Genomic DNA, 26,956 nt, shown 5'->3' with positions numbered 1-26,956 from the left:
AGGCGCAGTCTTCAACTCGCGGGACGAGCCCAGACTGTTTAGTGTTAGCTCTAACACTGTTGGATCCAGAAGGATTAGACTAGTCATCTGTGTATCCGACATTCTAATTCCTTACACGCACTGCCGTGTGTAGCAGACCTGCAGAAGTGGACTGGAAGAGAATACAGCTAAGGACACTCCTTCCCTCCAAGAAGACAACGTAAGGATAAGTTTCTTCAATCAAGTCGACTCCTGGCTGACATCTTTCGCTGCCTACGAGGAAAGCCAGTTGGCCATTGTTCTGTGCACGGAGAGATAACGGTTCCGCCGACCCGCCTGGGAAAACCCCACCGGATCGATAAGACGGACTGAAACACACGCCAATCACTCGAGAGTGATTCCCAAGTAAGAGGCTTTGGTTCTGGGCAGAGACTAGAATAGGTGTGTTAAATAAGCTTGACTGATCAGAAGCTATAATTGTGCTTACTGGGAAGCGCATCGGACCGCCGCGTCCATATTATGCTGTGTGAAGATACCTCAATTATGCTTGCTGCTTGATTTGATTGTGTTAATGTAAAGCTGATTGTGTTCAATTGCATGCCGCTGAGCTTGCATCTATGTTAATAGCCACCGTATAGAGCCAATATACTGCATTTTACCAGTTCAAAGACCAGTAACCCAGTGTACTATTTTCAAGTCGTACCCCGAGTTTCTGCGTGGTAAAAAGCTATTGTTATGTCTCTAGACGGCGAGTAGGATCTCTAGGTTTATCCTGAGTGCTTCCCCCCTATTCTCCCTCTCTCTCTCTTACTAACCCACACACATACACACACCCACATCTCATTACACATTCATTGCTACCTAAGAATTAGATGGTGTTGGTTTAGCTACCGAACTCCAACCCCATCTTGGTTCCAAAGCCCCTTTGTTCAAACTGCGCGGTCACAGCCGCTATTTTGAACTCTCGCGAGACGTCCCACTCACGTGGTCACGTCCACCATCTTGCCTTCTCTCTTTCCCTCTCTCTCTCTCTCTCTCTCATCTCTCTCTCTCACACACACACACAACCCCACACACACACACACACACACACATCCACACACATCCATACGTGGCATATGCTATTTATGCCTTTATGCTTGCTAGTTTAGACTTATAGTTCTAGTTGTGTAATAGTTGTTGATTAACTGAAGTGTTATTGATTATTGATTGATATTGCTAAAGTTAAATAAACTCTGTTATACTTTTAAAGAGAAGTTGTCTGTGATTTCTTGTGCATATGTGTTGTAATAACGGCTGGTTGTGAGGGCCTGTGTACGAATTCACCCTTCACTGTTCACTCATAAATGTACAGTGGTACTTAAACACTGTCATTTGGGGGTGAACAGCCATTTTGAGACTACATTAAAGGTTCGGGTTAGTGGTCCCTGATTCCAGGGTGGTGCCCCGTTAATATTGACTCCCGTCAATAATTTTATGAATATTAATAATTACGATTATTAATTATTGATTGCTAATAACCAAACCTGCCCCTATCAAAGCCCAACACTGTAAACCAAGCACTACAGGATCAGCTCCTGCTACACAGATAGTCCTGGTGAGTCACTACTTGGACACAAAGAATGGTACTGATTGGCTAATAGAGTGCTCTATAATAAGCCATCAAAGTGTCATAGATAGATAGATAGATAGATAGATAGATAGATAGATAAGCCTAAATCAGGAAGTGGAGCTGCACCAGAGAAGAGCGTCTTTCACCTCTGACATGGGTTCACTCTGTACTCACAACTCCAACTTGGATAACTTTGGATAACTGGATTCTATATCAAGTCAACTAACCTTTATTAAGGGTGACCTCCATGATGATGCAGTCTTTGGGGCCGGGGCCTGGGCCCCTGCGGCCGTCGACCTCTTCAAATCCTGATGGGACTGGTGTTCCCCCGCTGGTGTTGGAGTTGGGTGAGCTGGAGCGGCTGAGAAGGGTGGGGGTCGGACAGGGTGTCAGGCTAGGGCTGCGGAGGCGAGTCCGGACCGTCAGGGTCACCACGCCCTTTTTTAGTTGCTGTGGGAAGACACAGAAAGTTAAATGTTAGGAGTTGGGGGGCATATACCATATAACCACAACGTCCTGGGTTAGAATCTGGCCCAGGACCTTCTCACCCAATCTTCCCTGCCTCTCTTCACTTCACTTACTTACATCTACCTAATAAAGGCAAAAAAAAACCTTCTCCTTCTCCAAGAAACGTGGTGAAGTCGGTTTAATGGTTTGCACTCATGAAAAGCAACAAAACAGAAGCTTTCTTATAAAGTTAACAAAAAAAGAATTTCCATTGAAAAAATATAAACAGGGACCATTATCAAACAAATGCCAAGGTAAGACTTATGAAATGCGAAAGATCAAAAATCCTAAATGGCTTACTGACATTTCAGCAGACATGCTTTCATCAGGGTATACAACTATATTATGATGTTGCTGGATGATGCCCCACATTTTTCCCCCTTTTCATTTCTGTTTTCACTGTCTTTATGAGTAATCAAAGACAGAACCCATTGCCAAAACTTAATCATGTTCTTCTAACAGTATTACAATTACTTCTCTTGACAGAGAGTGGAAGGATACCATCAGTGGTTCCACAGAGCCTCAGACAGAGAACATCTTATTAGATGAAATGATAATTGCTTTGACTGATGGCTGTAAGTCTGGCCTCATGGTGGTAGTGATGGTGGCGGGGTAAAGAGGCAGTTTACCTTGAAGGTCTGGATGGCCTGTTGATGTGTAAGTCCTTGGAGAGACTCTCCATTTACTTCCAGAATCTCATCTCCTTTAAGAGTAGAATTAGATTGAGAGAAATAGAGAAGAGAGATAGTCATAGTGAGTAGGCCACGTGGAAATGGACAATCTGCTTCGCTACATGCTCCCTCAATGCCCTTTAGAGATATTAGAGTGAAAACTAGCGGTTACCCTCTTTCAGCCGTCCGTCAGCTGCCGCAGCTCCATTGGGAAAGATGGTCTTGACAAAAATCCCCATTCGACCACGTGCCGAGTCCTGCCCACCAACAATACTGAAGCCCAGGCCCTACAAAACAGTTAGATCTCAATGAAACCAGAAAACAGTAGCAGCTGCACAACTAATGGGTCCAAAACAGCTGTTTTGGGACTAGAGGTCCCCCCTCATGACGTCTGCATACCAGATATTTCTCTGACAAAACTGTTGAGGAAAGGGTTAAGTTTCAGTACCAGCAGGCCAGAAAGATTGCATTATTTTGAGGGAAGTTTGATACACATTGAAAATGTCAAATGAAAACCATTGAAAAAGTCAAATGAAAACCTTGTATATCAAAAAGTATCCTTTTCAGGACATTATATACAACCTATATTCAACATACTGTATATTCCATGAAAAAGTGGAAAATCAAATAGCTCTGCTCCAAGTGACTTATCACACTAACTGCTTACTTAAGAGACTGTCAAACAAAGAAGAAAATGCCCGGGACTTCAGTATAGAAGCCTTTGCTGGGCGTATTTACCAACTTCACCAAGAATGTCGGTCGTTTTTGAAAAAAATATCGTCTTTGCGAAGACAATATGTTGGTTAAGTGGGTGATTTCAACAAATATTATTCTGCCGAAACACATGAAAAACTGTTGCACGAATGGCTTGAACTTTAAATTGATTGGCTCGATTGTTTCTCTGAGCTAGAACAAGCCGTTGACTAGAGCAACACCAGACTCTCTGAATTGCTCGACCAAATCTGAAGAGTGGGCGGGACGCGATTCAGGAGTCTGGAACCAGGCTACTGCATAACTGCAACTCCATATGCTCCAAACATTTCCCAATAGCAACCAGGTCACGTCGTCATGTAGTTAACCCTGGCGCATCGCTGGCATCAGCTATATTTTACTATTTGTATTCATCTACCTAACTTGTATTCATCTGGCTAATATTCATATAATAATGTTCAGTGCTTAACACAACCCATTATTTAACTGGAAAGTAAACTATTTTTGAGGTAAACACAGGAAAATTGCAATCACTTCAACCCACCCGCCCAGCAATGTGGAACTCTGATGAAGTAAAATCATGTTTACAGCATAAGACCTTCCAGCAAAAATGGAAGACATGTAACACACTGATTGTACTACATCTGTACTACGTCTCCAACCTGGGCGTTAGGTTCGACCCTCACTTGACCTTTGATGCCCACATCAAACATCTGTGCAGAACCTCCCTCTACCACCTCAGGAACATCTCTAAACTCTGTCCCACCTCAGGAACATCTCCAAACTCTGTCCCACGCTTAACCTGTCACACACGGAGAAACTCGTCCATGCCTTTGTCTCCTCAAGCCTGGGCTATTGCAATGCACTACTCATCGGGTCTCCTAGCAGGAGCCGGCAGGAGCTCCAGTACATCCAGAACAGCACTGCCAGGACCCTGATGAGAGTGCGAAAATGTGAACATATCAACACTCACTACACTGGCTCCCTGTCTCCTTCAAGGTCGAATACAAAATACCACACCCCAAGCCTCCACCCGTAACCTGCGATCCAGCAACAACCGCCTTCTCCGTCACCCCCAGGATCAAGCTCTGCACCATGGGGGATAGGGCCTTCTGTTCGGCTGCACCTCGTCTGAGGGATACTCTCCCTGACCACCTGAGGGCGCCACATGCTTTTAAAAGGGGCCTAAAAACTTTCATTTTTAACAGATCCTTTCCTTAACTCTGTGTTGCTTTTATTCCTTTGTTTTTATGCGTTGTTCATAAACTTTCTTTTTTAATAAGGCCTTTCCTTTGTGTTGCTTTTAATGATCTTTGCTGTTGGTTTGTGAATGTGTCAGGAATGGGCTTTTCATTTATTACCAGAGTGAGTAGTTGAACCAGCACATACTGTATAAATGTCTATGATACTATGAGCTCAACACAAATGGCATACATTCTCTTGAAGGACAGCTGAGCCGTATGCATGCCTACTTGTCAGAAGTGTCCACTCACCTTGCCCTGGCCTTTCATCAACACTATATTGGAGATAATGGATGGCTGGGCCAGTCGCCATGGCGACTCCACTTGAACGGTGCTCAGGGAACGAGCTGATTTCTTAATTATTTGATATTCCTAAAAGAGAGATGAAAAAAAACAAATGAGAAAATAGGGTGGAGCATGCAGCAATGTGATTTTTCAGGTATTTTTAAACATAGAATTCCCACTTATTCTAATGGAAGACTTTTTGTTTTCCTGCCTTGTAGTGCCAATCCCTGGTAGATTTGGCACTGTAGTTTGTTCCAGCTGCTGATGGATCCAGTGAAATATTGCTACCTAGCTTCCCTCATTCAGTGTTGGGATACCATGCATACAGACAGTCACTGTGGCTCTCATCCTTTCATTTTGTCTCCATTTCTCGATTAGCCTCTGATTAATACAGCAATTACCACAGCCAGCCTTGCCACTGTTGTCATGGCAGTCAGGGGGCAGGATGAGTGGTCAGGCTTCGGCATTGATGTGTGTCTGTGTGGGCTGAAAATGACAGAAATCTGTGTCGGGAGTATCTGATGACTTGGGCTGGATTCATACTCCAGAGAGGAGTGGTTCGTCTGTGGAAAAATAATGTTTGCCACTTATTGCGCAAAGTATACTTTTGAGAATTGACTATTCTTTGCCTTCTCTGAAGAACAATATGGATATTTATATGAAACAAAATGTTTGGTAATAACAAGTAACTATTTGTAATTACATTGTATAATATGGAAGTTCCATTTAATGAGAGAAGGAAAGGACCGGTAAGCAAAATGTTTCCAATGTATTACATAATAATTATTCAGTAATGATTAAAGAGTAACTAAACCCCAAACCCAAATCTTTGGTGAAGCCTGACATCTAATGGTGAAAGGTAGGGTGCTGAACTGGCCATCTGCTATTGATTGGTCTTTGGTGCCACCTGTTGTACTCTATAGAGTGTGACATCACCTGGCACCAAAGACCAGCCAATAGCAGATGACCAGTTCAGTACCCTACTTTTTACCATTAAGTGTCAGGCTTCACCACAGATTTGGGTGGGGTTTAGTTACAGTTTAAGCTTGGGCCAATATTTGATAACATCAACTATTGCGATATTTCACGAATATCGCGATATTTTCCACGGTATTGAATATGCATATTTTATATTCAATCAATATGCAATATTTCAATAGCTGACTAAGTTTACATGGGCTACAGGGTGGTCTTCAGGTCGGAAAGGCTGAGCACTAACCAAAAACTTGCTGGTTCGGGCAGCATCTATCATTACTGAAATCTAGAGCAGGATAAATAACTTGCTAGTCTTGTGGCCAGAGGCCTGCCATGATATCGGCCTTCAGTTCCCAACTGGGGCATACCAGAGTTGCATTTAGATAGACTTAGGCTAAGAGTCATATTTCAGGAAACTACACTTTTCATTTTCTTCAAAAGGGATCTGCTGAAATTTTAATTCGAGGGGAAATAAGTTGGCAAATTGTACTGTGATCTGTGCTTGTCAGGTTAGGCAAGGGAGGTTGCATTATGCACATATTTTTCTGTACCAAAGAAATACATTTGTCACTTCTTGAAAATGCAAAAATAGATTTTATAATTGACAAGTACACATACCGCTGTATAGCTATATGGCTGATAACCTTGTAACTAAAGTCAAGTTAACTCAATCTTAATGCAAGGGTTGCCAACTTTTCAGGCTAAAATTATTTGAAACTCATATCAGACTGGTATCAGTAGCGAATTTAAAACCAGTCTAAGGTTTAGATGAACTAGTGTCTGGTCATGGCTTGCATAATGGCTCCTTAAGAGTGAATGTTGCAGTAGTGGCCACAGTGACACAAAGTTCACAGCCCAGTTGCACTTTCTACAATTTCCCAATAATATATACTGTATATTTCATCCTATTTGGGTTTTACATGTCATTATCACAAATAATCTAATGGGTCATGGGTTTTCACTGGCACACTGCCATCTTGGACCAATCTATCTGAGCCAGGATTGGCTCTTCTGTTCATTTGTTACTTCTGACTGGTGGAGGTGACTACAGGCTAGTGATACATGACTTCTGATGGGTGGAGCTGACTATAAGCTGATGTAATATGACTTCCGATTAGAGCTGTGTGGTGGCAAAGCGTTCCTGGAGACTACAGCATCGCTCTGCCACGCCCAATCTCCGCAATCCCAATCTTACATTCAACAGTGTAGAATGTACATCTGATAACTTCACATAATTCAAATTGTCAGGCCAAAAAAAAATATGAGCAATTAAACCTTAAGAGATCTTTTTGAGGAACTACCATGAGGCTTGTGTGTGTCTATTTATGGCATCCAGTCAGAGGAATGTCCTTCCAGGTCAATGAAGAGAGTTTGTACATTATTTATTAATGAAGATAATCTTACTGTAGCCCTTTGGACTGAGGTCACAGACAGTGCCCACAGATGATAATCCAAGGGTTTTCAAAGGCTGTACAGCTATATAACCCAATCCTATATAGTAGCTGAGTGAGGTAATTACAGTCCAACACAAATCTGGTCCGTGAATCATCTTAATCCCATATTATATTGTAATAAATAGATGATTTATGGTATAATATATGTTTTTTACATACATCTTCACACTATGTAAGAGGCAGTACATGAAAGACATAGTTCCGTATTAAAGTGTACCTTTAACTAAAGACTGAAATGAATCTTTCACTGACCTGTCGCACTCCGGCAGTGTCTAGTTGTTGCGGTAGGGAGTGTTTCCGTCGACCAGGTGCCGGCTTCCCTGCCATGTCGCAGCCAGTCTCATCATTCTCCACAATCAGCTCATCATCCTCGCCCACTGACTCCAGTCGACTGCCCCCCCCTAGCCCAGAAAACAGGCATATTTCACACCTCCGCAAAAGAGTAGCTATTTACAAATATTTGCACTCGTGTCTGGCACAGTTAGCCTCACTGCATTCCATCATGACGATTAAGAACAGACAACCTTAAGTCTGTTTTTTTTTATGTTGTTTACAACTCTATTTTTTGACTGCAACTTCAAGAGTAGCGTTAAGACATACAGTAGACAACAGCAAGACTGCATTTGATAGATTTCTTGGCACAATCAGGATTCAAAAGAATTTCTGATAAACAGTACTAATAAGACAGCACAAAAATAAACAGTAGAGGGGAAAAAGGGGATTATCACAGTTGATTTGCACACCCATTTGTGACTTTCAAGGGGAGTAATTAAATAGCTAGTGTGACTGGTTAGCATGCTTCACTGTAAACATAACAAGACAACATTAAATACCATTAGGGAATAATTCCCTTACTCTGCTAGTGTCTGTGTGTGTGTGTGCACTACTACCCTTTCATTCTGAGAGATCCTGTATCACCTCTCATTTATTGATTCTGTTCATCAACATTCTACGTGTACAAATTACACTCTTAAAAAGGTCATATTAAGTTCCAGGAATGGATTCATTGTTTATACAATAGCAGAACCCTTTTTGGTGCTATAAAGACCCCATTGAGAAAGGTTCTTTAAAGTACCAACCTTGGGATCGGCTGCAGAGCTTCATGGGCGTCGGGCTGCGGCAGGATCCTTTAGGTGCCTCTCCCCAACCTCGTTCTTCCAGCTTCTCTAGGTCGGTCAGCTGCCAGGACAAAAACAAGGGGTTTACAGGGCTCATCAATCACAAAGCTTTTCCACTCAATATCGCCAGCAGATGGCAGTTGCTGGCAGTCCTGGGAAGAAAGTTGAGGTAAAAAAGTGGCTGTAACCACCAAGGTATTAAGGCAGTCGCATGAGAAGAGTTTACAAAACATTAATCGAAAAAAAAAGAAGAAAAAACAACCCCATCATCACAAGAAACGTAAACAGATACGTTTGCTAGTCATTTATGTTTAGATTAAAGGGGCATTAAGCGATCAATGACTTTTATCAGCCTTTATCAACCACGGAATTACATGTATCCCCCCCAACCCCCCCCCCCTTGTGATTGACACAAATAATCAATTCAAAATTTCACAACAGAGACAAGTAACCCACTTAACTAGAGCAGAGATCCAACAGAAACGTCTAGTCAAGAGCCATTATATTACAATGCAAAATACTATAATGACAATACTGCTTTATTTGCTTTTTTTTTGGCTTGAGAACAAGGCTTTTTAGCCTTCGAACTGGTCGCTCGCTCATAGTACTTTCTTGAGATGCCGTGTGGTGTGGTGAGTATTTGTTCCGAAACAGTATGAGCCGTAAACTGAGCTTTGAAAGACTAAAACCTCAGCACCTGCATTGAGTCGTAGGTCATTTTGTGCTACGGGACAATAAAAATGATACTTATTGCATGTTTAAACTACAACAAAAAATCAAACTGTTTGACGATCATAGCCGTAGCTTGCAAAATTTGACAGCTGACAAAAACTGTTACTTGAGAACTAAAATTCAATATCAGGAATGATTGCAAGATTGAAGGACAAAGGTTATAGAATGGCACTTCACTGACAGATTTTAGTTCTTGGCCAGTGATTTTTTTTGTCAAATATGTTCTCAGACACCTTAGTCCATCTGTGTAAACCGGCTTTCAGAGGGTTAAATAGGCAGCAGATGGGGGGTGGGGTGGGTTTGCAGACAACCAAGAGGCTTAAAGAGACCCTTGAGGGAAGCTTTGATCACTGCCTGTGTTTACATTAATTGTCTGGCCTCATTTCCTTGGCAGCTTACTTGCACCTCAGATTCTTTGCACATAATCCATGTAGAGAAGCACATCAACTGATTAAGTACAGTATTGTTATTTAAGGCTAATTAATGGCTCTTCTGCAGATGAAGCAACCATAACTCAGAAAGCCTAAATGAGTTTCAATGCCTCAAATTCTTGACACTTATGCAGCATGCCTGCAACATCTTTGAGCATGTTTTTACATGAGAAAGTAAAAGCAGATGCAGTAAAATCATCTGGACAGGTCCCTTATCTAGCCACGCATATCCTTTCCAAGTGCTGATCTGTTTACAAAATTCATTATTTTTTTATTCTGCACTGTAACCACATGTTTTGTTGTGTCATCTGCAGAGAGATACAGGATGTTCTTGGACCATCAAAAGGCAACATATTGCACTGATCATTGCTAATATTTATAAACCATCTGCTAACGGTTTTGTAATATGTTATGTAACAGTTGCCCACAGTACAACACATGAACTATAATACAGTAGGAATCACAAAACGTGAATAACCTGGTGCACACTTAAAGTCCATAGACTATTATATCACAAATATTATGCCATCTAATACAGAGAAGCAACCTATGCATTTCACATCAAAGCTTCATTAGGTCCACTCTGTGACTGATTGGCAACAGGTGTATGTCTAGAGACACTTCCTGCGTTAGGATCTGATCTATACCTGTCATTAAATTAAATGCAGATATTGCAATAAACAATAGTTGTAAATTTACAGATTAACAGGTATATCCAAAATTATCTATACAGTTATATGACTACAAACAATATTTTAAGAAATACTGTATATATCTGCACACTTCACATCTCAACTTTCACATTGAGATATTTCCATTACAAATACATATGTATATATTCTGTATATAGTGACAGTATTGAAGACCATCTAGACATCCTATAATTACTATGGATAACCTTTTAGTCACTTAGTAGGGGGAGGGGTATTACTGTACACTTGTTCACTCACTCACTCACTTTGTCATATAGTGAACTATATGGGCAATGACCAAACAAAGTTTCGGACACTACATTAAACATTATTGCTTCAAAAACATGCGGCGGATATTCATGTGACGCAGCAGGACGCTCTCAGCATCTCATAAACAAACCAGGCACTCATGACAGCAGGTTGAATTGGACTCAGGTATCGATTTTCTGAAGTTTTGAACATTAAATTACAAATAAATTGTTGAAATTCTAATCATGTGCAAGTGTGGTTTTGTTAGCTAAGGTGCGGTCTGCTACACACCTTTTTTCTGTACATACCTTTTTTCTATTTTATTATTTCATAGTTTCTACTTTAATTTTCGATTCTATTTTATTTCTATTACTTATACTGCAGTGTACAGGAGTCTGCACACAAGAATTGGTAACACTTTACAATAAGGGTCACTAAGTTAAGGGTTAACTAACCCTTAATTAACAGTTAACTAACGTGTCTGGTAATCATTTACTAATGGTGTTCATGTTACCTAAGGCATTCATTTATACATTATTTAATAGTCATCTTTATAAACTATTAAATAATGTATAAATTAATACCTTAGTTAACATGAACACCATTAGTAAATTACACATTAGTTAACTGTTAATTAAGGGTTAGTTAATGCTTATTAAGCATTAACTAACCCTTATTAAGCATTAACTTACCCTTATTAAGCATTAACTAACCCTTAACTTAGTGACCCTTATTGTAAAGTGTTACCCAAGAATTTCACTCGCTTTTATACTCACTGTAATTGTGATATGACAATAAAAACTTGAAACTTGAAACTAATGGCAGCAAGCTGTTTTTGTTTGGCAAACAATTTTATGAACTTGTTTGAACTGCAATATTAATTTTAACATAGATTTTACTCAATTATCAGCATTAAGTGTACGTTTCATTGCATGTCTTTTTGACATTATGAACTGGGATACGTAAGTCTTGACTGTAGAGAGTTCATAAAAATAAAGAAAAAAAGATTGTAAAAGGTGGTGTCGTTCTTAGTAAACATACAGTTTTAAATCATTTGAACAATCAGTTGGTGAGAAATGAAGGCTGCAAATTTTAGCAACCTTTAGATGCTATATGGCACATCTATTTAGAACCACAATGGTACTATTAAGAACCTTTAAGTATGGGTGCCACATAACACCAAAACCGGTTCCGCTATTAAGAGCCAAAGAACCAGTTTAGGGTACTGTTTGGAACCTTTTGTTTTTAGTGTGTATAAGTCACAAGCATGGACAGGATCCTTGCTGCAGCCTGCAGATATTAACATACCAGAAAGTACCTTGGTGATTTTCTAACTATAGCAGGTAAGTCAATGCATGAATTAAAGCACTTTGGTGTTAACAGGTTGAAGTCAATGTAGTTTCAGTCGTTCCAATAATGCATACCACACCGAGTACCTAAAAAGCGCTAGCACACTGAAAATGGATACATAGATTTTTTTTGAAGGAAATCCTTCACATATTAGCCAATTTGTTTTCAGTCAATGAAAAAATAAATAAATAGAGAGCACATCTCTCATTTTTTGGTCTCCTCTGGGAAGTGATGTGTCCACTTTTGTAGCTGTTTTTGCAAGCACACTCCAAGTACATCATCTGTTTGAAACCATTTTCATATAGATCTTTGGTCAGAGCCATCCTCCTTCACTTCAACCCTCCAAGTCTTCCAAGTTTCTTTAGGGTAAAATTTGTCATGCAAGACATCGGTTGAAAGCATGAAAACTCAAAATTCTATCTCTATACACCATTTTATGATCCCAATGTTATAGCAGCAACAATCTTTTCTTTTGTAATGGGAGTGGACACAAAACAGACGAAATGGAGACTCCTAGAAATCCACAGACAACACGAATCATGGTAATGTCAGTTCCCTAATCACGACAAGGGTCCATTGAACCAAAAACGTGCTAACTCGGGAAAACATTGGTGGAATGTTCATTGTTGATGATTCTCAAACAATCCTTCAGTATTTCCAACCACTGATGCTGATGATAGTCTTGCTCTATGGAGGGTAGAGAGAGGTACGGGGCTTGATATGTTGTTGACGTCGCTGAACAATAGAGGTCAGCATTGAACCAGGTGTGTTTGTCACTGGAGCAATAATAATTAGGCTTATACTGTAATATTATTAAAAAAAAAACTAAATAAAAACCAGAAAATTAAATCGATTGCAATTATTTTTGTGCCTGCACACTGAAGAAGGCACTAGCCGAAACGTCTGTGCGTGATTTCCCTTATGCATTCATAAAAAATTAAAAAAACCTGAATACAATGAGAACATAAAAGATCTTGGAAAACATATTTCTTCTTTGAGTGCGAACCACTTTCTCCACTGAAGACATTTGATTGGTTTTTACGCACCAAACAAAGCAAAGGTGAGTGCGGTGATTTCTCCTATAGAATTATTTGTGCAATAAATAATCGTAAGCTGAAATTTCATAAATCGGCACAACCCTACCTCTGAGTTTATCTTTCTCTCTGCACTGATCTGCAGTGCAGTACTGCAGTAATATAGAGCTGTTACTGTGTCATCCAGAAGCTCAGCTGCCAACTCTTCTTCATCAACAAATATGAACACAATGACAACCATGTTCAACATCAGCTAACTCATCTCAGGTCACAGAAAATGAAAGGAAAGCCAACTGCCGCCTGCACTGTGAATGCCCGGTATGAAGTATTTTGGTGTTTGAAGGCTGAAAAGAAGACCAGACTACATCAGACTACATGTAATTTTGTAAAAGGGGATCCTCTTTTAAAGGTGCATTAAGTAAACTATGACCTTTATACCCCTCTATCTGCAACCAATGAATTGCAACAACAGGAATGCCAATGGGTGGGGAGTTTTTGTTCCAAAACAAAAGTATTGGAACAAAAAGTAGAGTATGAGTTGGAAAAGTGAGTTTTGAAATCCAGAAATCTCAGCTCCTCACCAAGTAATCATTGAGTCAGTGAGTTTGCCCCACTGCCTAAAATGAATTTGTAGGCGGTGGTCCATGTCGTAGAACCTGTAGCTGTCGCATAGAGTTGAATCCACGTTCTTGAATCTTTCCTATCTTTTCATCCAGCAAGAGTATATTAGCTGCATTTAAATAGGAGAATAATGGGAGAGAAACTACAAGAGCTAGGTAAAAGACCAAAGACTGAAAAGGTAACGTTAGATCCGAATGAAACACTTGAACGCACCAGGTTTGGGTGCGTGCACGTGTGACCGATCTTCAAAAACGACGGCTGTAGCGAAGATTTGCGCTTAATAATGGCGTAAATATAGGTCTTTTCCACTCACTGTGCGATCGTTTGGCTTCAGAAGACTTGGATTATGCTACATGAGCTGTATGGAGTAACTCTGGTAATTTTTTTGCTCTTTACGGAACTCTAAAGAATTGGTCCCCACAGACTTCAGTTGTTTTGGGGAAGGCTGCGTTGGCAACCTTCCTGAGTGTTATACGGACTAACAGACTTCACCTGTGTTTCGACTGGCATGAGGGTGAGTAGATAATGACTGAATTTTCATTTTTGGGTGAACTATTCCTCGGACTCTAATCACGAGGATTTTCCCCATTAAATTTGCAAAGTCATCAACACTGGTTCCATACATGTGAGGTTTTAGTGGGCACATACACGTGCGTGCACACATAGGCCGAATCCATCAGCAGCTGCAGAGTGATAATGCAATTAGACTGCATGCAGAGAGAGAGAGAGAAGAAGAAGAAGAAGAAAAAGAGAGAAATGGGGTCGGCGGGGGGTGACCCACTTTACTGGTTAGCCCACCATCCTCCTCTCTCTCTCTCTCTCTCTCTCACACACACACACACATACATACATTAAATACATGATACCGACTACTTAAGCACCCCCCATCCTTCATCTACACATATCATGAATTAACTGACAATCAAATGCATCAACAGTATGGAGCTGATCATCAATAACAACACCACGTCCAAAGTGACAACAGTCCAGGTTGCAGCAGCACATAAATAATTTCTCATCATCTGGCAAGGGAAGTTAGGCAACAAGCTGCTGGGCTCAGTCAGCCTGGTTAGGCTGTGCTGCCACAACAGATTATATTAGATAGGACAGAGAGGGGAGACAATGAAAAAGAGAGAGAGAGAGAGAGAGAGAGATGCGAGTGAGCAAGAGAGTGACGCTGGAAAGTGAGAGAGCTAAAAGAGAGGGAAAGCTGAAGTTTTTAACCCTTATTTACCTGGGGGAATGTTGACAGAGTTCCATTCTCTTTTACAGCAACACCCTGCTTCACATTCAAAAACTTCCTCACACTCACAACCACAGGGTGTCGCTGGAAAAGAGCATGAAGCTCAGCTGACTTTTCCTGGATATATAATGGTTAAAATAATACTAAAATAATGAATAATAACATCCTAGTGCCAGTAGGAGTTTTATCTCCAGATCCAGCAAACAGTCCTGTAAGTAACCATGAGAACAAGCCTTTGACATTCTGAGTCTCTTTGGCTTCAGTTGCTGCATGACTGAACCTGCAGATGCATGCAGATACAAGATTTAACCACAGATAGATCCTATACAGATAAATTCAAGCGCCCCCCCCCCCCCCCCCCCCCCCCAACACACACACATTAGAGTATATGTCCTTACCAGGTGGTGGGTGGGCAGGGAGAGGCTGCTGCCACCTTGGGGGAGGGGAGAGGCAGCAATCTGAGACGAGGATGAGGAGGAGCTGCAGGTACTGACCAGGTCCGGCAGGCTGGTGGACGGGAAGCGCTGGAAATCCACCTCCGATTCCTCCTGGAGGGACAGGAAGAGAGATGACAACACTGAGCATGAGTGAAATACAGAAGCAATGTGTGTGTGTGTGTGTGTGTGTGTGTGTGTGTGGTTTGCTGGAGAAGAGCATGAGATGCATTGTATGTATGACAAAGATGCATGTTTGCGTATCTTACTGTACCTTCCTAAATCTACCTACACCTTCAACAGAGGCGCCATATACAGTCGACAGGATGTGTGTGTGTGTGTGTGTGTGTGTATGTGTGTATGTCTGACTGGGCAAGAGGAAGGGAATCCAGAGATGCAGCCTGAGTATATTTTTAACTTCATCTCCGAAAGCCGCCTGCATTTTCCAACAAGGCCATTAAGACTTCTCTTCAATTTTTCAGATCCAGCAAGGGGAGGGAAGGCAATGCAAGACAGCCTCAGCTAGAGTTTGATTTTCCTTTCCATTTGGAAACGATAGCAGAAAAAAAAAAAAAAATATTCAACCAGTACAGGCCAACATTACAGAAAGAAATTAGCCCCAGCAGAGATTACATTTGGACTGCATAAGCATGGCAAATTCTTGAATTGCAAAAAAACCGTCATTCTCATATTGAACAATTGAATATAAAAAATAATAATAATGAATAATAATGAATAAATGAATTCAAAAATTGCATTTACGAATTCAAAAATTGCATTTGTCAGGCGCACTCAGCTACCATTCAAATGTGCAACTCGGTCACCAAGTAGGGAGAATAAGACTAATAAGAATAAGAAAAAATGTAAAATTCTAGTTAGAAGTAAAATTCAATAACAATCACTTTCAATTGCAAGCCACTGCATTCAGTTTCAAATCATGTCTTACAAATTCAATGGCTGAATTTGATTATTCAACAAATTCATTTTTTTGTATTCACTGGTTCAATGCGAGCTTGACAATTCCAATTTATGCAATTCAAATACTATCTCTGCTGAGACTAATTTCTTTCTAGACAAAACACCTATAGTCTATGGGCAGTGGTGGCCTAAAGGTTAGAGAAGCGAGCTTGTGACCGGAAGGTCGTCGGTTCAATGCCCCGGACCGGCAGGATAAATCTGGGTGGGGAAAGTGAAAAGCAGCGCTTGCCCCTCCCTCATTACCACCACTGAGGTGCCCTTGAGCAAGGCCCTTAACCCCAACCGCTCCAGTGGAGCTGCTCAGTAGCAATGTCCAATGCAGAAATTGTAAATATCTGCTGAATAATATTATGAACATTATTAATATTTTTGAAGCCAGTAACATGTCAACATATTATGCTTTTGTTTCTCTCAACACTTGCCCCATTTTCTGTTGGAAATGCCAAAGCAGCAAATTGACTTCTTGTGTTCCATTTTTACAAGGAGGTAAGAATGGCTACGATACATAAGATAAGATAAGGTAAGGTCCCAACACCCACGTAGTGAGTTCGTGGCCTAAGTGTGTGTGTGTGTGTGTGTATACACAATGTTTTCTATACATACACTGATTTGTAGTAGAACCCAGGGTGTGTGTGTGTGTGTGTGTGTGTGTGTGTGTGTGTGTGTGTGTGTGTGTGCATGCTCACCCTTGTGGCGACCACCAGCTGGACGAGGCCAGCAGTAGAGCGGAGGATGGCCACGGCCTCCTGGTGAGAGAGGCCCACCAGAGACTGACCATTAATCATCAGCAGCTCATCACCAGCACGAAGACGACCGTCCCTTAAACACACACACACACACGCACACACATTTGTACACATAAACATATGCACACAAACAAATTTGGTCAGATGGTCCTCTCAGTTTAAGCATGTCGCATTTGGAATACCTTATTGATCAATATTCAATGCAGTACCATGACAAGCTTCACAGCAATTTAAAAAAAATGGCTTAAGCAAAACCAATCATGTGACCATCGGCACATTTTTAAGCGCCTCACTATTCATGCCTTGCAGCAGCATTCTAAATTCCATTGGGTACCAGTTTGTGGTTCTGGCTCCATTGAAGTCTATGAGAGAATTAGGGAAAACTCAATTTTCAGCAAAAGGAAAAGTATCTACTAAGAAAGAAGTTAGTTTGCAGTTATGTTATGCTGCTATGTGTTATAAACAATTCTTCGAAGGAAAGATTCCATTTAGTGTAACCTTTGTTTGTTTGGAGAGCATTTTTCTGACCTCTGTGCTGGCTGCTTGGCTGCATAAACAATTGGTTTACATCTAGTGTTGAATCTTGACAGCTTTTTAATTTGTTATTATAAGTTCCATTAAAAAAAAAAAAAAAAAAAAAAAACAGTCAAAGGAGTACATGAGCATTCATTTTGATATTATTTATTTATTTCATACTTTTTTTTTCTTTTTTTAAGAATATTTGTACTTTGAATTCTATGTAGCCTGAAATGATGACTCATAATCTAGTAATATTTCTAGGTTACAGCTGAAAATGGTTTCCTTTGATTAAATCATGTTTTTAACTGTTTGTCTATCAGTAATCTGTTATAAGAAATTAACAAAGAAACAAAAAGGTGTTGAATGTAATCACACTATTTTCACACAGAATTGACTGTTCCACCCAGGGGTATAATCTATTCGAGCAGAAACTCTCAAACTATTTAATTTTTTAGGAAATAGCTAGATTTTTTTATTTGACTCACTATCGGTTCTTTTCCCTTTATTATGACTATTTGTACCTCTGGGTGGCGCCCCCCTCCTCAACATGGGCTATGATGATGCCGTGGGGGGAGCGCTTGGAGCCACGGCCCCCAGTGATCTGGATGCCCAGGCCCTCCTGGCCTTTCACCATGTGCATCTTCCAGATGCGGCTTCCCTCTCTGGGCTAGAAAAGAGCAGAAACAAACAGACATGAAACAATATATCGTCACACAGTGTTGTGATACAAAAAGGTCACAATACACAGAGATCACTAAGATGAAAAATGGACCACCATGTCAGGTTAGAGTTAAAATGTGATATGTGAACTGGGTGACAAACTTTACAAATCATCAATATCACTGTTTCTTGTCAAAGCTATTGCCTTTATTATGAATTTAATTGTCCATTTTAAAAAGGAAACAAGACTAGACCAAACATTACAAACACTCTGACAAACACTCACAGGCAACTAAGTTGCATTTCAACTTAATTTTAGATTATGACAATTCTATAAATCCAGGATCATGTATCTCCTCCAGGGCTCCAAAGTCTGACCATTAGATCAAACTTTGATTTCCATATCTAGCATTATCACAAATACAAGCTGGGGATTTGTCCCAATGTTGATATCATATTTGTAAACCCATAAATAATAGATTTGTAACAAATAATGTAACCATCTGAATATAATCTTCAATACTAGATTTTTTTTAAATTTACTAAAACAAGTACTCTATCAATCACTACACTACCATAATTCATATTGCTTAACAGAAACGTGTCGCATTTGACACTTTTTATTTTTTATTATCTTTTTGAGAACAACACGAGGAGTATACATACATATATCTCATTCCCCATATCTTAAATCCAACCCCCACAAAAACAAAACAGACAAAACAAGGCAAGGGAAGCACAACATGATGAGATATAACAACCATGTGACAACGTGGAAGGGAAAATAAAAGGTTAGTCAGTGGAGTAATGAGGGTCGAGCCTACTCCAAACAATCAGGGATTCTGATTGATATCCAGACATATCATATCCTCAAGATATAAAAGACAAAACGAAAAACAAACAAGATAAATAAATAGACAAACAAAACAACACAAACTATTGCACTCAGATCCTGCCGTTGTCATAGTCACTGACATTGGTGTAAAAGGTTCTTAAAGTCAAATTCTGTATGAGATTGCCATATTTTTAAAAAGTCTGAGGATCTGCCTTTACTCTTATAAATGTTATCCAATGTAAGGTAGCTTGAGAGTTCATTCCACCAATGGACTATTACTGGGGGGTTGGATACTTTCCAATTTAAAGCTATGCACTTCCTAACTGCCAACAAGGCAAGATCTATGTACCTGCTTTCATATTTATTTCACTTGTCAGACATACTAACTTTTGCAGTTTTACTGTCTGGTGAGGAAGAGAGAAAGAATAGGTGAAATGTAATGTGTGAGTCAGGTTTTTCTCCCTTGCTTGTATGCTTGTTTTGCTTCCTAGTGTTTTATTTTGTTGCATTGTTAATTGTTTTTAAAGTCCTTTGAGACAGGCTTGCGATGAAGGGCTATATTAATAAATTAACTTGAAATGAACTTTATCTAGGGCTTTAGAGAAGGTTGTGGCCAATCGACTTTTGTGATCCTTTGCCCTCTCCCTGTGTGTGTCTAAAAATTATTTTTAGGGTTTGTTAAACCATTAATATGTTCTTAATATGTATGACGGCCGCGTCCATCGACTCCAGAGGGTTAATATGTTCAGTTTTACAGTAATACTGACAATAAGTCAAGAGAGAATTGGATTGACAATACATGACATTGATTATGACATTCTAATGACACCATTAATGTGTCATTAGAAATAAGGTGTAGTCAGATGATTTGTCTATATCTAAATAAGCCAATATCATTTTGCCCCTCTTGTTGGACAAAATAACACTTGGGCTTATATCCTCAATGCCGCTGACGATCACGCTCTCGCCCTCTGCCCACAATTGCTCTTTCAGAAATTGAAGACGGAGAGCAAGACGCTTTTCAGATGCTAATTAATCCACATCAAAAGTGTTCAATTGAACAAGAGGCTGGGGAAGCTTTGGCCCAGCTTTAATGGGCCAGCATTGTCCCTTCCTCTGGGTCAGCATCATCTTCTATTTGCATACAAGGTAATGTGGAAGTTTAAAGAGAGGAAAATGTAGAATGTAATACAGCAAAACATGGGGGGACAAAAAGGAACAAAATGGAAGCTAATCAGGATCTTGGCTGCCCTTGGCTGTTGAAACATCGCTGATCATTTGACTGAGGCGATACAAGAGGTCTAGTTTATGTGCAATAAGCGTCAATAATGACACTATTTCCAGTCGTGCTCATAATGTCAACATTAGGCTGTTAATATCATCCACATCTTCACCAACAGTTCACAGCTGAAGGTGCAACTGGGTGAAGTTGGCTGTACTCTGACCTAAAATACAACCTGGTTAGATTTCTATTAAAGGCACACTAAGTAATCTATGACTTTTATCGACTTGTACTGGCAACCAAGGAATTGCAACAACATCAAGTCTCTGGCATAGCTTACAGTGTCCTGTAATTAACGTAAATAGTAATGTCCCATTTTCATAATTGCGATTTGTACGCTAGCTAATTAGAGCAGAGATCCAGTCTAGTGAAGAGGTAATATATCACCATGTAAAATACTGGAATAATAATACAGCTTTATCATTTGCTTTTTTGGCTTGGGAACAAATGCAGCTGAAATGTGTGGCAATGGTGATGGCTTGAGGACAGTCTGAAGCTTGTCTGGGCTAGCCAGTCCAGCCAATAGTGGCGAGGTGAAGACAAAAAGAAAAAAAACATTCAAAATTAGCTGCTGACAGGTCTGGAATATGGGAGGGCATCATCCTGAGGGAGGGACCCTTTAACAATTTAGAGAGGAAATACTGATCTTCCAGGCTTATACACTTAAAACCATGATTTTACAACAGCAGGCTACTTTTGATGGCTTTCACAATAAATTACAGTTGAGAGCTAGGTCAGTGCCCGCTTGGCCGCTGCTGGTCAGTTACACAATCAGAGCTTCGCTGACACAGTCACTGAGGTTTCTTGGGGCTTCAAACACCTTCAAACCAATATGACCTCATAAGAGAAAATCTAGATGATCTTATGGACTGAGACGATGTGAAGACTCACAAGTGGGCAGTGGTATCTGGTACACAAAAGGGAGTTTCTACACAATGATTTGCCTATTTATAGTCCTCTAATGTTTGGTAGACAAAAGGAGTTTTTTTTAGCACTTTTTACATGAAGTTCCCATACGTACTTTCCATGCTTAAGCTCTCCTCTGGTTGACAAAGCCACTAATACAACAGGTCTTGGTTCCCTTGCTCCAACACAAGCTGCTAATTACCTCCGCCAAGGATGTAATGTTTTCACCCCCGTCTGTGTGTTGGTCCGTCCATCTGTTAGCAGGATATCTCAAAAAGTTGGCCACAGATTTGCACAAAACTTGGTATGAAGGTTGGTTATGGGCCAAGGAAGAACTGATTAACTTTTCATGTTGAGCGGCCAAAAGGGGGCGTGGTGGTGGGCGCGGCATATCACCAAAAGGTGCATAACTTCATTGCGGGATGTTGTCAGACATGGCAGAGGTCTGTGCTCTACTGAGCACATTTTCTAGTTAGCTGTATTGCTCATCTATTTTCTCACTTACTGTTGTCCTTTATGGGAAAGAGATGGGTATAGCAGCTTTACAGACACACCACAGATGTGCCTATGTAGGGGAACACTGCATCTTGCAGCCAAAGACGCCCTCTAGAGGCCATCTCACGAAGCGTTGATGATTGACTGACTGACTGCCTGACCGAATTGAATATGCCTTGTGACGCCCTTGGCTGCGGCGTGGGATAAACAAAACTAGCAGATCTCGAAGAATGCCAAATCCTTCAACATAGACATCCTAAGAGGAATTATTGTCTGTTGTAGACATCCTAAGAGGAATTATTGTCTGTTAAAGACATCCTAAGAGAAATTATTGTCTGTTACACTAGAAACCTGGAAACCAATAAGAATGTACTGTTGTTGATTGACAATTACCTCTGAACAAATACTGCCAACTTTTGGCAAAAACTGTGCTGAATTATAACTCAGCCTGTGGCACCAGACTCAAACCAACACAGAAATGGTTTGGACTGACAAGAGTGAAAACTAAAACTGTTGGTCTGAAACTGCGGCTTCCGCACCTGCAGCTCATTGATATTGAAATTTGCACAGAGCAAATACTCTTTGGGCTGGGCGATGGGTGGTCTCAAAGCTGGTATGTCCAGACTAGGTTACTTGTTACTATTTGTTCTATTTCCAAAACTGTAAAAAAGATATCCATCAGAAGAATGAGGGATAGACCCTACCAAGGACTGATTAATTAAAAGGCATGTCGACTAGGTTACTTTGTGTTCCATTTCCAAAACCTAAAAAGAAGTGGAATCAGCAAATAAGTAAATAAAGCTCTGGCAAATGGTTGGGACTGGGAGTAACTGATGCGTCTGCCTATCACAGGCAGTGTCACAAAAACTGATAGCTCTATTCTTTTGTTATTAACTAGCACTGATATAACACTAAAATAGTCACAATTCAGTACAGGTCATGACAGCGGGACAGTTTCCAATATTTTACCTTTTTATGAGTCTACATAATTATAATTTTGAAGAAATGCATTGGAACATTTTTATTCTAATTCTCATTTGGTGTTGGGGAGGATGAAGCAGGGCCAGAGAAAAATTGCTGGTGGGCCCGGGGGCCGCTAAATGATGCTCCCAGTTGCACATCTTGGCCACAGTGATAGGTATTGCTACTGAATTTGGCAGGAGCCATGCTTTATACTAAAGTACATTGGAAAACAGATTCTGAAATTCTCCATGCATGTGAGGTGGTTTGTTTAAATTGTATTACATTAGAACTGGTGCATCGGAGTGTACTGGAGTATTGGTCTGTGTAATATTGCTATATGTAAAAGTAATACTCATGAATGGATACCATACTAATGGTTCAGATTTTCAATTCAACCCAGTGATGACTCAATTTTGCAGATTTGGGCCAGTTTGTTATTGATGTCAACCCCACTAGTGGTGGTGTCACCCTGTTCATTGAATTTCCCTGTTCACTGAATTTTAGAAAATTCAATGAACGTGATCTGCATGATCTTCATCAGAGTGAACTATCTCAAACTCTTGAAATCCCTGATGTCAAGCTGGTTGATCAGCATACTCCCTCCAAGAAGCTAAGAATGAAAGATTAGTCACCTATGAATTATCAACTCTGTTTAAGTCAAGAAACAAACCTTGGGCCCTGGCTTTCAAACTCTCTGCTCCCTTGATATCGAGCTGCCGTTGAGTTACTGTGAGAAGATTTTTGATTCTGTGGTTGATCACCATGCTCCCTTCAAGAAGCTAAGAACTGGCTCTCAAACTCTCAGCTCCCTTGATATTGGAACACATAAAACATATTAGCAGTTATTTCAGGAATAATTCCTAGGATGTAGAAGGCTGCTCAAGTGCTGCTACAAAAGGGTGGCGAAAAATGAAGAGTTACACTGCTACTATATCAAATTTGCTTGTTTGTCTAAAATTCTGGAGTCTAGTGGTCTGCCACCACCCGAGATAGACTGGGCACACCACACACTCCAACTCATGCCTGCTGCTGGCGACCCACCTGGGACGATTCTGGTTTGGCTATTACGTTGGGGAGACAGACAGAGGATCCTGGCCACGGCAAAAAAAAAAAAAACAGCTGACATGGAATGTACAGAGCTGACATGGAATGTACACCAGTAGAGCGAGCGACAAGCTCATTATTGTCAAACTGAAAGCCTAGGGTCTGCAATTTGGAATCCTCCATCCAGCCAGGCTTGTCATCACAACAGATGGACAGAAAGTGGTATATAAATTGGCTGAACTGGCGCTTGCTGGTTTGAAAAATGACCTTCCAGGAGTGTTCTGAATTTGCTGCAAATTCTACAGATTTACTGTATAATCTAATGGTATTGAGCATGTCCCTGTTTATAAACATTTGGGAATCTGGACTGATGAGTTCTATTTCACACAGGCTTTGCCCTCTAACAGGGCTCTATTGGCTTAGCCACTCATCTAGTCGCCTCAGCGCACTGAAAATATGCATGCACGTGCTCAGCCAATCAGGATGAGCCTACTGTATACACCCCCTATGGGGTCTAGCGCTATAAATGGTGAGCGGCCCCTCATTCAGCATCCACTATTTCTTCAGCGCCTGACGAACAAGTATGCCTAGGATGGCATCGTCTCACAGCTCCTTCATGAAGCACGGGGAATCAGTCGCCCGCCCGGCCCAAACGAGAGGGCGGCTCCCCGCTTCTCTTCTCCGACGGCGGGCTGGATTTCTTCTAGACGCCGGCCGGTGTCTATGGAGCGAGAGCGGAGGAGTTTTCAAATAACTCCGCTGCTCCGCTCATTGGGCCGTTACGTTGACATCATCTTTGCCTCCCCTTGGAGGCAAGCAGACGTGGATGAGGACAGTCTTTCTCACACAGCGTTGTCAACGCCGTTTTCCCTCGCCAACTCTGCCTCGAAGCGAGTAGCGGACGTGAAAGGGGACTGTGTATTACAGTCTATGGCGAGAACGCCATCTTCTGATTCTAATGCCATTTTTGCCACTGAGCAAACAGCGGTGGCCATTCATTGGCTGCCGGCCAATGAATGGCCTACTCCACAGCTGACTGCTCGCCCCCTGGAATTGGTACAGCCAGGCGATTGGTTCACCACAGTGGATTTGAAAGATGCTTACTTTCATGTCCCAGTGGTGCCGAGACACAGGAAATTCCTGCGTTTTGCCTTTTAGGGGGTAGCTTACGAGTACAACAGACTACCGTTCGGCTACTCCCTGGCTCCCCGCACTTTTTCGAAGTGTGTGGACACGGCGCTCACACCCCTGCGCCGTCAGGGAATACGGGTCTTCTTTTATCTAGACGACCTGATTCTCATGGCCCGGCTATTTTCCACACAGTGCATTTGGTGCAGCACTTAACCAGGTTGGGTTTTGCCATCAATTGGGAAAAGAGTGCACCCATACCATGTCAACAGGTGGTGTATTTAGGAGTGCAGCTGGACTCCACCCCACACTACAGGCGTGTCTGTCAGAACCCAGACAGACAGCCGTGTTGGAGGTGGTTCGGCAGGCGAGACAGGGTGGAACGGTGATGGCTTTGACCGTCATGCGTCTCCTGGGTCTCATGGCGGTGGCTCACACTGTGGTTCCACTGGGGCTGCTCCATATGAGACGCCTTCAGAGATGGTTTGCCAGGTTGCGTTTGGATCCACAACGTCCACGACCCCCCAAAGGGGACACCGCTGGGGAGAGTGACCTCCTACGTGTTGGTGTTCACAGACGCCTCCCTGGCGTCTCCCATCCTGGTTGGGGGGGGCACCTGCCTGGGGCAGTCAGTCGGTGGTGTGTGGCCTTCAGGGACAAACCAGCACGTCAACCTACTAGAGCTGACTGCAGTCATGCTGGTCCTACAGCACTTCCTGCCTCTGTTACAGGGGAAGGATGTGCTAGTGAGGACCGACAATCGTTCGACGGTGGCCTAAATCAACACACAGGGCGGAGAACGATCCGCACCATTGTTGAAGGCTGCCGAGAACCTGTGGCGCTGGGCCACAGAGCACCGCCGTTCTCTCAAGGCGCTGCATATTCCAGGCCTGGAGAACACGGGGGCCGACCTCATGTCGAGGGGCAGGCCCCTGGAGGATGAATGGAGATTACATCCCGACATAGTGGACCAGATTTGGTCCTGATTCGGGAAGGCGGAAGTGGACCTGTTCGCCACCCGGCAGAACGCCCACTGTCCCCTGTGGTTCTCTCTGTTTCCCCGAGACGCTCCCCCATTGGGGGTGGATGCATTCGGACACACGCCATGACCAGGAAAGCTGCTGTATGCTTTTCCTCCCCTCCGTCTTATTCCTCCCCTGCTGGCGAGAGTGAGAGTGGAGAGACTGTTCGCTCATTCTGGAGGCCCCTGGACCGCACAACAGCACCGTGGTATGCAGAAATGAGACAGCTGCTGGTGGCTCCGCCCTGGATAGTTCCCCAGTTTTGGGGGGCATTGTCTCAGGCGAACGGAGCGATAGGTGTGATGGCCAGCCTGGGACAGCCTCTCAGGGTTTGGCTCCTGAGAGGGACAGACTGATGCGCGCTGGACTGGCTGCGGATGTGGTACAGAACATCCAGGGCGCGAGGGCTCAATCCACCATTGATAGCTACAAGGCTAAATGGTTGGGCTTTCAAAAATGGTGCGGGGAGCAGAACATCGATCCTTTGAACTGTTCGATTGGATCGGCATTTATAGCGCGAGGCCCCATAGGGGGTGTATAGGCTCATCCTGATTGGCTGAGCACGTGCATGCAAATTTTCAGTGCGCTGAGGCGACTAGATGAGTGGCTAAGCCAATAGAGCCCTGTTAGAGGGCTCCACCTGTGATCATAGCACTAGAGTTACAATACATAACTATCGTTCACTTTCAGAACCCGAATAGATAATCTGGTCAAAAAGTTGCAGATGAAGCTTGGTTTCTTGAACAGAAACAGGGCTTGCTTTCCTCATCCTCACCAAGGATGAGGAAAGATGGTTCAGAGCAGAAAGAAAACCTCCACCCCCCTCTTTCTACATGAGGAAAGAGGGGGGTGGAGGTTTCCTTTCTGCTCTGAACCATGAAGATGGAATAGAATTGCAGCTGTCACCACCCTTGCGGCTTCACTACACCACAACTTTGGAAATACGTATGATGGACTACGCATCTGTCTGTTCCGTATTTTAGCCATATAAATGTGTAAAAGATTTTGCTTACTGTAGTCATTTATTACCATGTCAGTT

At 41.9% G+C, this 26,956-nt stretch overlaps 1 protein-coding gene across 1 annotated transcript in view; it reads right to left on the bottom strand.

Annotated features, from left to right (window-relative positions):
• pdzd2 (PDZ domain containing 2) overlaps nucleotides 1-26,956 on the bottom strand; it is an 87,054-nt gene that overhangs the window by 27,436 nt on the left and 32,662 nt on the right. The window contains exons 4-12 of the mRNA XM_078285144.1: nucleotides 18,104-18,249; nucleotides 17,004-17,136; nucleotides 15,304-15,453; nucleotides 8,515-8,614; nucleotides 7,688-7,836; nucleotides 4,974-5,093; nucleotides 2,942-3,056; nucleotides 2,728-2,801; nucleotides 1,819-2,041 (exon numbers count right to left, since the gene is read on the bottom strand). Of these exons, the coding sequence (XP_078141270.1) occupies nucleotides 1,819-2,041; nucleotides 2,728-2,801; nucleotides 2,942-3,056; nucleotides 4,974-5,093; nucleotides 7,688-7,836; nucleotides 8,515-8,614; nucleotides 15,304-15,453; nucleotides 17,004-17,136; nucleotides 18,104-18,249 (1,210 nt within the window). The remainder of the gene's footprint in view (nucleotides 1-1,818; nucleotides 2,042-2,727; nucleotides 2,802-2,941; nucleotides 3,057-4,973; nucleotides 5,094-7,687; nucleotides 7,837-8,514; nucleotides 8,615-15,303; nucleotides 15,454-17,003; nucleotides 17,137-18,103; nucleotides 18,250-26,956) is intronic.

This window comes from Centroberyx gerrardi, chromosome 8 (assembly GCF_048128805.1).
Source record: "Centroberyx gerrardi isolate f3 chromosome 8, fCenGer3.hap1.cur.20231027, whole genome shotgun sequence".
Lineage (NCBI taxonomy): Eukaryota > Metazoa > Chordata > Actinopteri > Beryciformes > Berycidae > Centroberyx > Centroberyx gerrardi.
Note: the sequence above shows the minus strand (reverse complement) of the source record. Positions and strands in the feature narration are given on the sequence as shown.